We start from the raw sequence: 15495 nt of genomic DNA on the forward strand, positions 1-15495 counted from the left end.
ATGGCCAACTGCCACTTTCTTGGGCAGAATTTGACCTCTGGTCTTTAAGTTCTGCCTAGATGACAGACTTCTCCCTCAGTGATAGGAATAATTTTTCTGTCTCCTGTGGGAGAGCTACGTCTCTGATATGGCCTTTTTTTTTTTTCCTTCAGTTAGAATTTGTGGCTTCCCATGTACCTTTTGAGGCAACTGATTTGAAAACCAAGAGAATTTTTCAGTATTGAAAGAATTTACACAGAACACCCAGGAAATCTGAAGCTTTCTTACCACTGGTGAAATACCCCGCACTATGTATTTGTGAACTCCTCTGGGGGTGTCTGACATGCCAATGGTCTGGTTACTTTTTGTGTCATCCCAAGGTACTTGAGTATCTTGCTCTGACACATGCTTACTCCGTTGTGACACCACTGGTGGCTACCACTACTCAGATACTGAACGTCGGTGCTTCTCAGCTGCCTTAAGAGGCAGCCATTCAAGTCAATATATTTGGGGAAGCACCATTTGGAGTGCTGTTATGGGATATAAATGGAATTGAAGTACCTGGTTCTGTTCCTGTGGTGTACTGCATTTACCCACGTGTTCTTTTGGTGGGACATTTTTGGGATGCATTGAAGAGGATTTCTTCCTCTGCATATGGCTTCTGGTCTTTGAGGCCTTTTTTGTACATGTAGATGTTTTAAGCCTATTGAAGTTATCAGATGTGGAAAAAGACCCTTTTGCAACAGTCAGGCAGTATCCAAGCCACCGCTTGTTTCCATCAGTATGTCATTTTGACACTGGCTTTTGACTTTTTAAGCCTGTGGAAGACTTTGACAAGAGTGCATGGATGTGGAGTCTACACTAACATCAGAATTAAACTTCTCAGCTTCTGAATTTTACATGATGCTATCTCATACGTGAAAGGTTGAGGATAAAGGTGTGCAGAATTCAGCTTTGATAGCTTAATCTTTTGCTTTTATTTTTTTGATGCAATAATGATCTGAGCAGCTTGTGTACTTACAGTAACTGCAGACCTATAATGATAGCCTGAAGCACGAGAAATATTTTAGTGATTTAACAATAAAACCTGTTATCAGTGTTTGTCATGCTTCAAAGCATTCGTCATTGTGCTTTGTTAAAGCAGTGAAAAATTCTGAAGAATATATAATGCTTCATAATGCAGTAGACTAGGAAAAGGTAAAGATTAATTTGGAAGGATTTCTGCTGTCATAATAATACAGTCGAGTTAACAGCCTGCCAGTTTTCCTTAATATTTTCTCTTAAAAAACTAATTCTTTTACTTATGTATTAATTTAATAAGTTGTCTTCTTAAATATTACTGTAATTAAATTCCTGTAGGGAGTATTATCACTTGCTATATTAATAGTTTTGATATATGTGTTGAAACAGCAGCAATTAAGATTTTTTTTGATAGCTTTGATAGATTATAAGAAAAGATACATGCTCTGGAGTTAAGAAAGGGAATCCTTTCAGCAGGTTTACAAACCACTTACTGCAGATTCACTTGTCATTGCTAAGACTCTCCCATAAGCAATATCCTAAATTATATTTTAGTTAGTGTAAGAACAGTAAATATTTTATCATTGTTTTCCCTTGCGGATGTGTCACTTGCTTTTCTATATATAATTTTTTTTTCTTGAACTATTGGTGGTTCAACTCTTACAAATTCATTTTGCAAGAAAGAAAAATCTGGGGTTTTTTTGGGGTTTTTTGGGGGGTGGGAAAGGAGTAACTTTGCAAATATGTATGTGATGAAGAGGAAGATTTTGTGCTTACAGTAAATTACAGATGCAGGAGAATTTAAAACTACCCTAACTGCTTTGGGGTTGTGTAACAGTACCTCATTTTAGTGATGATGTTAGTTTGTACTGTAGATTTCACATTGAAAAAATAAATCTCCTTAAAGCATTTTTTTTTTCTATAAAGGGATCTTTCTCTTTGTGAAGATATGGGAAAGTGAAATATTTGAAATGACATGCTGTGCCCAGTATTGGTTTATGCTAAAAGTTTGGTCTGTTTCACAAAATGTACTACACTTAGTGAGGGAGCTGAAATTGCCTTGGAGACAACATGAGGAATCTGTTGTGCCATGAAAGAACTGCCTGCAAAAGCCTGCTTTCTGTGACTGCTGGCTCAGACAATCCCAGGCTGTCTCTTTAGACTCACAAAACGGGACTACTTTAAATCATAGATGCTTCTATTTTAATATTTTTTGGGCAGAATGGCTTGCTACAGGAGAAAAGTGTGGTAGTCTGCTTTTGACTGCTACATTGTTTTCAGGCAGTTGGGGTTTATGTGCAAGAAATACTAGTACAAAATTTTTTCATCTGTAGTCTTTTTGATGTGTTCCCAACAATTGATTATATTTTCCACTTTATTGATTATATTTCCCAACAATGGATTATATATCCATTTGTGGGTAGGGAGAGAGGGGGAAGAGTGCTCGAGTGTTAGGAATGGCTAGAGCATTATATGGCCAATTCTGCTTCTGTTGATCCTAAAATACATTATGGATGAAGTATATTCTAATCTTGTGGCATAAAGATAGGTTTCTGAAAGAAAAATCTGCATTTTTCAGAAAAAAAAAACAAAGCTGTCTGTGGCCAAGTGTCAAATAAGCAAGTATTGCATCACTACCAAGACTCAAACCCTTTGTTTCCATCCTCCAAAAGGAGTTTGAATCCCTTCAATCATCAGTCCAATTCTTAGCAGAGCAAACAAGGCAACTGACCATTTGGATGGTCATAGCTTCACTGATTTTTAGTTTTTAAGAGGGCTGTAACACTTCTAAAGTTGTTTAAAATATACATAGTTTAAGGTGAAGCCTTAATGGGGGAGGAGAGAAGCTCCTCATGAAGTGCATGAACTTTAATGTTGGAAATATTATTCTGTAAATTGTTAAAATAAATACAGTTATGTGAAATGAGTCATCCAATCAAAATATAGTTGAGTTTCTGAAAATTGGAAGATGTAGTTTTTCTATTAAGAAAACAAAAAAAATAGTAAATATATTTTTTATTTGCAAATGGAGTAACATTTACTACATTCAGGGAGAAATGCTGGTTCTTACAGCAGGATCAGCATGCCATTCCTTTTGGATTTAACTAGTTCTGTGAAATAAAAGATCTAGAATATTTTTTAGTGTATAGAACAATCATACAAGACATTGTAGAAGAATGGTAAAATACTTCAAAGAATAAGGTTAAGAACTCTGTTATGTGCCTATACTTCGCAAGTTTGAAGTCTTTTCAACCTCCTGCCTTCAAGAGTTTGTAAATATTTTGTGAAGCTACTTGTTCTGTTCTTTTACTATTGTCATGGAATCACTTCACTGTTTGCTAACTCTTGACAAAATTAATCTCGGTTGCACAAAAGAGACAGTAAATTGAATATACCTGCATATTCAAGAAGAGTATCAAGAATATTGAGGAGCTGGGCACTTCTTTAAGTGTCACCCTTGTGCTAAAGTAGTCAAAGCTGAAGTCCCAACTTTTATTTTTGCCCACTTTAAATAATGTGAAATAGATTGGTTTTCATAACAAACGTGTTGGACAATTGTAATTAACAATATTAACTTGCTAATCAAGACAAGCCTACAACCCTGCTACTGATTATTTTTTCTGGCTGCTAGGCCATGATTTTGGATCCAACTGATCTGGTTGCCAGCTGCTTTTGGCATGTGGAGTGCTGGCACAAAAAGCTGCTGTGGAGTTGCAGAGTGCTGAAGGTTTATGTTTATGCTGTATCTTTATACACAGTAACTGCCTGCCTAGGAGGAATGTGTACCAATGTACGTGATTTAGCTTCCATTAAAATATTTTTTTTCAAGGATGTTGGGAAAACACAAGTCTTCAACCTGTGGTGTTTGCAGATTAGTGTGCTTAGAGTTAAATGTGTTACAACCTCTGTAAGTTCAATGAGTTGGAAGAGCATTTTAAGTCATGTGTATAGTATTTTTCTCCTGTCAAACATCAATGAAAAAAGTTAGTTCAGCCTTTTGGCATAAATATTCAAGGACAAGAAATTGAGTTGGAAAGAAGATAGATGAAATATTTGCTTGAGCAAAGTGCGTTTCCTAATTAGGAAAAAATAAGTGAAAAAAACCCCAAAATAGTACACTTCTGAATCCAGGTAGTATCACTACAGAGGCCTTAACTTTTGAAACCACCGGTGCAAATTAACATCTCTTCAGCCACAGCAATTTCTCTCTTGGCTGCTTTTTCCTTTCAGCTCAAGTTGGTGTGCATATAGAGCATATAATGCAAAGGATCTAAAGCTGTTCTTTGCATAAATACTTAACAGGCTTGTGAAGTGATGCATGGATTTGGCAATAAGCAACCCAACTGGGAGAAAACAAGAACAAAAAAATTTGTAAAGCTAAGGATTAGAGCTGACAGAACAAATTCTTGTTGTACAATTGTTTTACCTTATCGCTGAAGCATTTCTGAAACCCCAAGTTTGATAGCTAAGTAATTTGGCAATTTCTTTCGATGTTAGACCCTGTCAGATTAAAATGGTGTAGAGTTTCCAGAAAGTTTCTAGACTCCAATTTTGAGTTAGCATTCTGTCAGTTTGCACAGACGTTATTTCCTTATCTTGAAGAAATAGTCAACAATAATCAGGACCCAAGGGGGGCAGAAATAATCAGGTTTTCAAATGCTACTATTTGTGCTGGAGCTACCATCAAAGAGGAGTCCTCTGCTGGTACATACAGGTGTTAGCTGTTGAGTCTTCTAGCAGAAGAAAAAACTATAAGGCAGAATATTAAAACATGACAGAAGTAAAGTAACAGCCTGAAATTTAAACTACTTTTAAAATGACTTTTATAATTCTTTAGGATTGTTCTAAGGTTTGCTCTTCAGGGGTTAATTTGGATTACATGTGAACTTACTTTTCTTGAGTTTTATCTTTTGTCTTTGTCTCCTTACCTGAAACCAGCTTTATCTGCATATGGTAACTTCTAAAATCCTTTGCTTTTTAAACTGGAAGGTAGAATGATTCCAAAGGGAGATTTATAGACTATAGGAGTATTGTATTTTAAGTTTGACGTGACAGGAACCTTGATCAAATACATTCAATATGGTAATTTTTAAAGGTGACTGTAATTTTTTTTTTTTTTATTGGATGATTTATGAGTTTTAGAATACCTTGCTTTCTATTTTTTTGTTTAGGCTGAGGTTCTACATTATGTTTTCATATCTTACTTTGGTCATATACTGGCTTTTCTACTTTACCTCAAACTTGTCATATATCTTCTTGTTTGACTATTGCCTTATTTCTACCTTTTGGCAGCATAGACCTTGCAGTGCAGGATATCAAAAAGACATTTCTTTAATTTCTTTTTGGTGGCTTTCTCTTTCAGGATAACATTTTGTCATCTGCCTTTCCAAAGCAAATGGCTATATGTGGGCACCGAAAGAGGAAACATTCACATTGTCAATGTGGAATCATTTACTCTCTCAGGCTATGTCATCATGTGGAATAAAGCCATTGAACTGTGAGTTTAACCAAGTGTTGTCTTGGGAGGGGAGGGAACAGGAGTGTCCCAGATGTTGTTAACGTCAGTTGCAGGAATATTGTTGTCTAGAGTGGCCTCCATATTTATCTTACTGCACTGCATACACTGTCAAAGTACATGGTGATGTAAATACTTTTTATTTTCATGAATGTGAAGTGCTGATGTTAATATGTTTCTGCCTATTAGCAGTATTTTGTCATAGTTCTTGGGATAGACATGGAAATAGACAAAATAGACAGTATAGAAATAGATGTAAAAGTCACTGTGTGTGGGGAAAAAATAGAAGAAAAAATAATATACATTAAAATATGGTGTGGCTGGTACTTGGACAGACATGTCACTTCTACAGTTTGGGATTAAAGACCAAAGTGTAAAGATAGGTATTTTTTAAGAGGGCTGATGTATTCTAAATTGAAAATGACTTTCTGAAATGCAAATTTAAATAAGTCTATTCCAAGAGCAAAATACATTTTATAGCTATTGTAATTTCTTCTCCTTTTTTTAATGTTAAAATTGGATGTACAAATATAATGGTTTGTAGGGGAAAAGATGTAGTTGTGTGCTTCTCTTCCTGTGCTGGTGTTTTGTTCCCAGTACATCTACTTTCAAAAATACACGGAGTCCATCACTTGCCAAAGGGTGCTGCAGCAAACACAGCTCTTTAACAGAAGATTCTTCCATCTTCTTCAATATCAAGAAGTCAACATAAAATGTTAATTCTGTGTTATTGTAACAATGGCTGTCTTGAGCAGTTTATTAATAATGGCAAAGCCTGTTTTCCAGTGTAAAAGTCAACATTTTATCCAACAGTGTCAATTTTGTAACAACAGGTGTTAAGATAAAATTTTTAAAGCTAATGGTAATTTTTTTGTTGATAGGCAGTAAATAAGTCGTTCCTTAAGACAGAAACTAAGTGTCTACATAGACACAGCATTTATGGGCTTGAAGATAAAAGTAACTCCATTTTGAAATGTCACAACTTGCTTGCATGGAGTCTGTATCTGCAGAATCTGTATTACTTCCAATCATTTTGTGATGCCGTTTAGGGCAGGGAAACATTTTTTTTTTAATTGAAGTATTTCTTTTTTAGGTCATCCAAATCTCACCCAGGACCTGTTGTCCACATTAGTGACAATCCAATGGATGAAGGAAAGGTAGGATATGTTTAAAGACTCTTCAATACGTTATTTTCAAAGCAAGGCTTTTTAAAAGTATAGATACCACTCCTATTTAAGGAAGGATTAAGTATATGAGGGCAACAAAGGTTTTAGGCCCTGAAAGTAATACAAGGCAAGGTACAGACATGACTGTAGGGCACATTACTGGAATAATTCATCTTGTAATCGGAAACATTTGAAAACACAGATGAAAATCCTTAGCTGCAAAACTTCTGGAAATAAAAGCAAAGAATTTTACTTACGGTGATAAAAATTAAGATGTTACAAAAAAAACGCCTGTCATAACTAGAGTGCTGAAAGTGTGATGGAAATTAATTATCATGCTCTTTTTCATGCTCTTGGATGTTATACAAATAAACATTTTAAAGTTGTGAAACAGCGTATTTTTATAGAATACCATGTACTTTGTCTTTAGATTAACTAATCTGAGACAGGGGTTTTGTGGAATTTGACATCTAACTCATATTCACATTTTAGGCAATTTATTATAATCACTAGGTGCTGTGTGCTAATGAAACTGGCCTACATAACAACAAGATATTTCAGAAAAGTGAACCAAAATGTGTGAGAAAGATCTATGTATTAGACTTGCCTTTTCATTCTTATGAGATAGTATTAACAATCATAATACATCTGTTCATCTTGACAGAAGGTTTTACAGTACATGTTCTTGAAGCCCTTGCAAGACAAGAGTCTTTGTCCTGTGACATACCATTTTGCTTACTTTGCTTACTAGTGTTCTGCATATGCAAGAGAAATATTTTTTGTCTACTTTGTGCTTTTCATGTCAGTAGTAGATTAAATTGTAGAGGGAATGATCCTGTTGTCTTAGCAGTGGTTTGAAAGTTTTAGCTAGTTATCAGCTTGTATCCTGAACACCTGAGGTTTCAGTCCAGCAGAAAATTTAATGAGTAGAGGTTTTTTCATTAGTGTGAAGCTCACTGCAGTAAGTGCATAGCTAGTGTGTTTCTCTGTAGAATTAGGTTTGAATCACATTGCAGGCTTATGGACTCTAGAATATGAAGTTGTTGATTTTCATAAAACACAAATGATCAATTTATTTCGATGTATTCCACCCCACATCTAATTATTGTCAATAAAGTTTAAAAATTACTGGTTTTATTGATCAGGCTATTAATCATTGTTTTGAAATCCAACCTTACATTTTCTTATTTCTCATAAGAAAAACATTGCTGGAAAAAACCCCTGTGCAGTTGCAAAAACTCCCTGGGTACTCACTTTTAAAATTTGTTCATGCTTTTAGCTTTCTAATCATAGTGGTTTTTCTAAGGTTTTAAGTAAACATAGAAAAATTATAATATATGGCATATGATAGGCAAGATAATTTAAAATAATAGTATACATAATGTTAATGGGAAAAAGTGAATATTCATTTTTACTAGATCAAACATATCTAATATTTATGGTATTTTAGTGCTGTATAGCACTGAAAGAGATTAAATATTTTCTTTGTAAGCTTGTAGGAGATCTGTTGTTTTTGTACTGGAAACAACTGGACATGCTGGAAAGACTGTCCAGGCAAAACCTCTAGGTGTGGCAATAGATTGTTACTACTGCCTTATGTTGGCCTTGGGGTTTGGTTTTTTTCCATTACGAGAAGTAGCACTTAAGATAGGAGAGCAAAACACTTGGATACTCAACAGTGTGTTAGACCAAGTACTAAGAGCAATTTGAGTCTTCATTCCCTGCAGAAAAGGTTTCATCTTGCTTCTTGCAAAAAGATTATTTGGGAAATTACCTAGTTTAATTTATCTAGCTTTCCTCCTATGAACAAATAATGTTTCTGGTGTTCCTTCAGCCAGTTATCTCAATTGTGATTAACATCTGGAGAAAGCTCATAGTACATAATTTCTTTATAGACGATGAGCTCTTACTGAGAACTTCAGGTGGGATATTCTATTCTTCCAGCAAATTTAAGAAGAATTAATTCCAGTGAGGATAACGCCCAATAAAGTTTTCTTTTTCAACATCCCTCATTTTCACTCAGGATGGAATATACATAGCAAGGTTTAATGTTGGTCTTTCTGGAACTCAAAACAATTTCCAAGGAATCTTCAGAAGGATGCTTTCATTTTTTTCTGATTTTGCATGAATGTCCATTATATTTTCTGGAACGTAAGGAGAATAAGTACGAAGTAAACTTTTCTAACACTGAGGCCTTCACCTCTTTAATTTTTGTTTTTTGTAACTACTTGCAGTTACTACATATAGTATTATGCTGCATATCTTTTGGGACAAGAACTTCAGGCGTTGCAAATGATACCATTTTGCTTTTCCTTATAAAGAATTAATGCATCTTCTTATTAATGCAGCTTCTGATTGGCTTTGAATCTGGAACGGTGGTATTATGGGACCTGAAGTCAAAGAAGGCAGATTACAGATATACACATGATGAGGTAATATTTTTCATCTGCATTGCTTTGAGGATATAATTCACTACTGTAATAGTGATTTTTATTATTTTTTAATCTCCTGCTTCTGTGACCAGTGGATCAATAAGTAGGTCTCTTTGAAATTGCAAGTACTGGAAATCGTCTCTAAAAGAGCAGTAGGGCTTGGATAATAAACTTCAGATCAAATAACTTCACTGAGTTTAAGTTTGTAAAGTAATGAATGGTGGCATGGATTGGATTTCTTTACTAAGGTTTTAGATCTTTGTTAAGGGCTTACATTGAAACAAGATGGTTTAGCAATTTCTGTAATTTGGAATCTCTCACATATTCTCAGAACTGCGAGAGGAAAGGGCAGGGGAAGAAACCACTAAATACAAAGTCTCACTACCACATTTCTGTAAACACCTTTTCTCTGTAGAATAAGATCAAGATCAATTCTTTGGAATAAGACTGGGGGAGGTTTAAAAAAACAATAGCATTAAGTGGCATTCATTTCTTTAAAACTTGATTCTCGAGAGAAAAGACTTTTTGAAAGACTGAGATTTAAGAAAAATCATTTGGCATAATATGCAAGTTGATGTATTTCATTTAAAATAATATAAAATTGGTCTTGATTACATTTTGTTGATTGTAAAATGACTTTTCATTGTTTGGTACCAGCTTTAGGGGTTTTTTTTGGGGGGGAGGGGGGCGTGGTTGTTGGGTTTTTTTGGTGGCAGTTCTGCCTCAGTACTTGTACTTGTGTGTATACTACCAATCAAGAGTTTGCTTGGTGGGGGAGTTTCTGAAGTAGTCTAAGCCTTAGATCATCAGAAATGTCCATATAACTCCCAAAGTATGTTATCCAAAGAACAATTTTTCTCACTTCCATTTTCATTGCATGAACTTAATTAATTCCCTTTGTAATTTTTTTTCGTAAATTTACTTGTGTCTTCCTCATGTTTTTCTTCCTATACCTCTTACTCGTCATGCTCTTCTCTTAACTTTTTTAACCATTCTATTTTATCTTTGTTTTATAAAACAGAAGCATAGTATGTATGAAGATGTGGGCACACTGGATTTATCATGTGGAATAATTATCTTTGGACTTGTTTTCTTTTTCCCTTGATCTTGATATTGGATTAGCCTTTTGATGCTCCAAGCATAAAGCAGATGCTTCCTTGGAACAACCCACTATAAAACTAGAGACTCATTCTTCAGGTGTTACTTGTCAGGTCAAAGTCCTGAGATTTAGGCATCATTTTACATTGACATAGTTGGACAGTAAAAATTTAAGTCTTTCTGCAGTTTTTCACTGAAATCATGATTTTTACTTCGAATGTAGTTTGGTACTGTCAGTAGACTCTACCACCTTAATGTTGTTGTTCTAGTTTTCCAAGTTGCTTATGGGCAAACTCAGCAGTATAGATCCCTGAGGGTTTCTACCTTAGCTTCATCCATGAACTAATCAATTGGTGCCATCCTGTCTTTATTCCACATTGTGTTACTTCATTAACCAGTTATTTATTTGTTCAAAAGTATTTAGTCTGTTTAGTTTTAGCTTCCTTTGAGATACGCTGTTGAAGGACTTTGAAAATTGTGTAGACAGCTTAAGTGGCATTTCCGTGAGCCACATGCCTGGTACCATTCTTGGAGGTTTGTTGACTACTTCTCTCTGGTATGTTATACTCATCCATATGTCAGTTAACTCTGTTCTTTATTAAAATTTTATTGCAGTTTCTAGAAACTCAGCTAAGGCAGACACCGTGCTGCTTATTCTGTTTTGGTTTTTTTTTATTTGGTTGGTTTTTTTGGTTTTTTTTGTGGTCCATTTATTTAAAAATTGACTAAATATCTGTCTCAATACTTTTTGGAACCAATTCTGACTTGAGAGGCTACAGAGATCAGTGAATAGTTCAGATGTTATATCTTTGATTTTTTTTTTAGGATTTAGAAATGAATGCATCTGGGCATTCAGTTTGGGTTTTTTGGTTGCAGAAGAGATAATGAAATACCTCAGGTCAGACCCTTGGCAAAGAAATGTGCTTATCATAACTTGGGAATGGTTAGGAAGGAAAGAGAAAAAAAATTACGATCTGGTAATGTTGTGGTTTCCTTGCTCACGAGGGTGTGCACACAGAAGACTCAAAGAGGAACAGTGGAACAGTGCCTTATCTCAGGAGATCTCCTCTGTCTCTGGTTAGTGTGATGCAGAGCAAATAAAGTTCTTTGCCATTTTGTTTCCTGCTGACTGCATAAATTTGGATATTTCTGTGCACAGAATCTTTCTAGCTAGTTTCTTGTTGACTTCCTGGTTTCCTGGCATTGTCAGAGAGCTTTTTATGCACTGAGTGTAAGGGCTGTATTCCATCATGAACATGTGTGCCAACCTACCTTTAAGGGACAGGAAGCATCTAATGTCACAGCATGCTTCACCTCTTCCCTCACGGGGAGTAATGCATGCAGCATTCTGCCCGGTAGCAGGAGCAGGATTTTAAGCCTCAGGATTTATACCATTGGTTCTCTGCTTGTTCTTGATGAGAGCTCTTCTGAGTGTGGAGTTGACAACCAATAAAAAGAGAGCTACTTAGTCCAATCTTGTCACACTTGCCATCTTAGAGGGTGGCTAGGCTTCCTCAGGCATCATGAGCAGGGTGGCCAGGACACTGATACCATAAAGAATGTTTACTAGAAACTTTGCCATTGGATTGGTTTCCTCCTCTCTCATCACTTTGCAGCTGATGTTCTTCTTAAAACATGTAACTTGAAGGTCTGTGCAATCTATCACCATCATTTGATGCAACTTTCTTAACTCAAAACTTCGGATGTGTGCAGGGATCCAAATGTCATCCTTTGCTCCTTAGCAGAGGAAGATCATAATGAGGGTTAAAATCCCTGTGTGTCCAGAGGTTTGTAGAAAGGTACCTGTATTTCCTGAGGGAAGAAGTTGAATCCAATTATATGGTTTTGTAGCTTCCTGCTTGGTTTCATTTCAAACGGCCTGACCTTTAGGAGGCTTTCTTGAAGCAAATTCCCATGTTGTGGTAGGGCAGTCTCATTTGTTGCCTGAAAGCCAGGTTAATGGAACACTGTCCACACTTTCTTCTGTCTGAACATGTGTGCCTTCCCAGCATCCTGGTCTAATAGCTGCAGCACTAGGACACTCATTCCAAGGACAGGAGCAGGTATGCAACATTAGCCGTGGCTGGGGGCGCAGCTCTAGGTCATGATTAGGGTTACTGCTGATTGGTGGCATGTTCTTCCCTCCATAACATCCTAGTTACAGGAAAATTCAGAGAATTTAGTTCTAATTTGTACTTGATCTTTCTATATTATGAATTAAATCCTGAACTTAAAGTAGTGTATATTTTTTATTATAACAGTAATATTTTGAATATTTAGAATTAGTTAGAATAATGCACAAATGTAACATTCTTTTTCAGAGAATTTGGAGGAAATTATTTGTACATAGTGAAACTGCAGCTATGAATTAACTTTTGTTTAGAATATTTCTTTAAAATCCTTTACTCAAAACATCCTTTTTGTCTTAGGCAGGCTCAATGAAAAAGTAAGACTAAATTCCTTTTTCACCATTCTTAAGCCTTTTATATGCAGACACAGGGCATTTAAGGAAAGTAAGCTGTGCATTTGTTATGTGAAATACAGTTTATATTGCAGTCGTTTCCCAACTCATATGTTCATGAAAGAAATAAAACAAATTTCTCAACTATTAGTTTTTTCCTAAAAAAACCCCCAAATCCCTCAACCATAACTTCTGAAAACTAAAGCTTATTTTATAATCAAGTCTCTTCTTCAAGTAATATTTTGTTTGTTCTGATGTCAAGTAAGCTTTTCTATAATGCATTATAGATCACTATTTTTAGACTCAGTGTTCTGGTACATGGTTGACCGTAAGAGATTATTTTAGAGCATTAAAAACATGTCAAAGTAGCTTGTGGAATTAGGAGGACAGGGGAAAGAGAAACAACCCTGGTATGTGACTCGCCAGAAACCAAAGTGTGTCAGCATATTTCATTTCGTTGAAACAATTTTCATGATGTATTGTCATTTAAGTCTCAGTAGCTACATTTTTTTTTTGTTTTCTTTCTTTTGCAACATTCTTTCCCCTTCCTTAGGTTGTTGACAAGTACCTTAGCATAGGTACTTGCAAGTTTTAAAATACTTTCTTTTTATATTTTGGTGAACCTGTAGAAAAGGAGTCGGTGTCATCATCCATTCACGTTTAAGTGAAATGCTGCCCATGTCCGTGGAAACTAAGGGACTGTCATAATAAGACTGTGAAATCTGGATAGGATGTGGTAAATAACCAATCTGGTTTGCAGAATAACTAATCATGGACTTTGCCAGTCATGCACAGTATATTTCAAGCTCAATTAATGTCACAAGAGAGTAAAGGATCTTTGAGAAATCCAAAGAATTGTGAAAGGACTTATCAACGTCTGGTGCATTCCATATTTGCAGTGGTCTAAATTTGGTGTTAGAAAACAGGATTAGAAAAATTCTCTTGAAAACAGGGTGGAGTGCTTAAATTAATAACTTTTGTATTTTCATTATGTGAAATTCTTCATGTACTGTTCTGGTTTTCGCTGGAATAGGTTTAATTTTCTTTCTAGTAGCTGGCACAGTGCTGTGTGTTTAGATTCACTATGAATAACTTTGATAACACACTGATGTTTTAGTTGAGCTGAGTAGTTCTTTTTATTCGGTTATTAAACTGTTCTTATCTCAACCCATGAGCTATACATTTTTTTCTGATTCTCCCCCACATCCTGCTGGTGAGTGAGCAGCTGTGTGGTGCCTGGCTGCTGGCTGGGGTTAAACCATGACAGATGAGAAGAGTGGTCTCAAACTGTTCTGAATATCATATGCGTGTAATCAGCTGTAGGGCTAAAATGAGCCCGTAGGAATTTAAAAGAATGGGATTTTTTGTATCCGTATTTAATAAATTGAAAGAGCTAAATTCTCTTGGTGGAAAAATACCATCAAAACTTGAGTCTTTATTGGTGAACTTGTCTCTTAAATTGTAAGGCTGCATTTAAATTATTAATTTTTGTACCTCTTAAAGGAACCAAGAGCTAATAGTAATTTCTAGGGATATTGACAACTTACAGCAGCAGTAAAATAAAATTTCATACAATATTTTTAAATATGCATTAATATCTTGAAAATCTAGTGATCTACTTAAGGTATTTCTGTAGGAGACTTGCATATAAATGCTTTTAATTTTGTTCCTCAGACTTTTTTTATTTGTGATTACATTTTACAGTCCTATGTAAGTCTCCCTCAGTTAACTGCTGCAGTTGCTGCAAGAATGTTTCCTTCTTAAAATAAGATATATTCACCTTTTTTGCAGGCAGCACAGCAGTAATTTTTCCACATGGGATAATCTTCCTGGAACAGATGGTGAATTGATTTTGCGTTTGTGTACAGCCTGTCTCCACATAAAACTCAGGGATAGTTTCTACAGTTTCTGATAAAGTTTTGGCATATGTGCCAGAACAGAACTATTGTGCTGTTATTCAAAAAAGTAAGATTCAATTCCCCACCCCCTCAGAAAATACATAACTATCTCAAAGTTTTGAAACAAACTTCCTTAGAATCCAGAACAGGTACCTTAAATTTGAATTAAAGTGAAGGTGGTAGTAGGAATACATCCAGTAAGAAACCTTTAGTTGTAATTAATTGAATATAAAAATTTATCTAGACAAAGTTGGTTGCTTTCTTATTTGTTCTCTCTGTGTAAGTTCCTGTGAAGTTTCCCTGTATTTGGTTTGTGTTTGTAGATGGAAGGACTCAGAATGGTAGTGAGGTCAGGACTTGGTTTACCTGTGCAGACGACTCTACTTAAGGATACAAATGCCCTGTGCCTTAAATATAGCAACAATCCTCTGTGACACTTGGGTATGATTTTGTTATAAGGAGTTACTTTCTGGTCCCATATGACCAGCAAATATTTGAGAGACAGTTAAATCTGCACCAGCTGATATAAGCATTCTGCTGTATTATGGTACCAAAAAGAAAACAGGAAGTTTTAATCATGGTGAGAATTAAGATTAAAACTGAGAGTTTTATTCTGCATCAGTAAGTTTTGTGTAAAATATTGGAATAAAAATGTATTACTCCTAGGGGCTCTTTAGTGTCTTACAAGATTTGCACAGATTTGCAGTCTTAGTGGATTCTGCTTGATTTTTCTCTTTTATGCTGTCCTTCAAATTCCAGCACTAATATTAACCCTGGAAAAAATGTCAACATTTTCTGCTGTTGTGTATTGAGATGATTTTTCAGATATCAGGGTTTTTTTGGTGACTGAGACTGTTTCTAGTAAACTAGTGCTATCAGCTAAGTAGTACTACTTAAGGTTATTGTACTTTTTCCATTATAATTG

General features: G+C 35.4%; 1 protein-coding gene across 13 annotated transcripts in view; it reads left to right on the plus strand.

The window, feature by feature from the left end:
- The window catches only part of STXBP5 (syntaxin binding protein 5), a 107490-nt gene that overhangs the window by 35694 nt on the left and 56301 nt on the right, over positions 1-15495 (plus strand). For all 13 annotated transcript variants that reach the window (XM_032102145.1, XM_032102147.1, XM_032102150.1 and 10 more), the window contains exons 5-7: positions 5363-5497; positions 6609-6672; positions 9030-9113. In XM_032102145.1, coding sequence (XP_031958036.1) covers positions 5363-5497; positions 6609-6672; positions 9030-9113 — 283 coding nt within the window. The remainder of the gene's footprint in view (positions 1-5362; positions 5498-6608; positions 6673-9029; positions 9114-15495) is intronic.

This window comes from Corvus moneduloides, chromosome 3, assembly GCF_009650955.1.
Source record: "Corvus moneduloides isolate bCorMon1 chromosome 3, bCorMon1.pri, whole genome shotgun sequence".
Classification (NCBI taxonomy): Eukaryota; Metazoa; Chordata; class Aves; order Passeriformes; family Corvidae; genus Corvus; species Corvus moneduloides.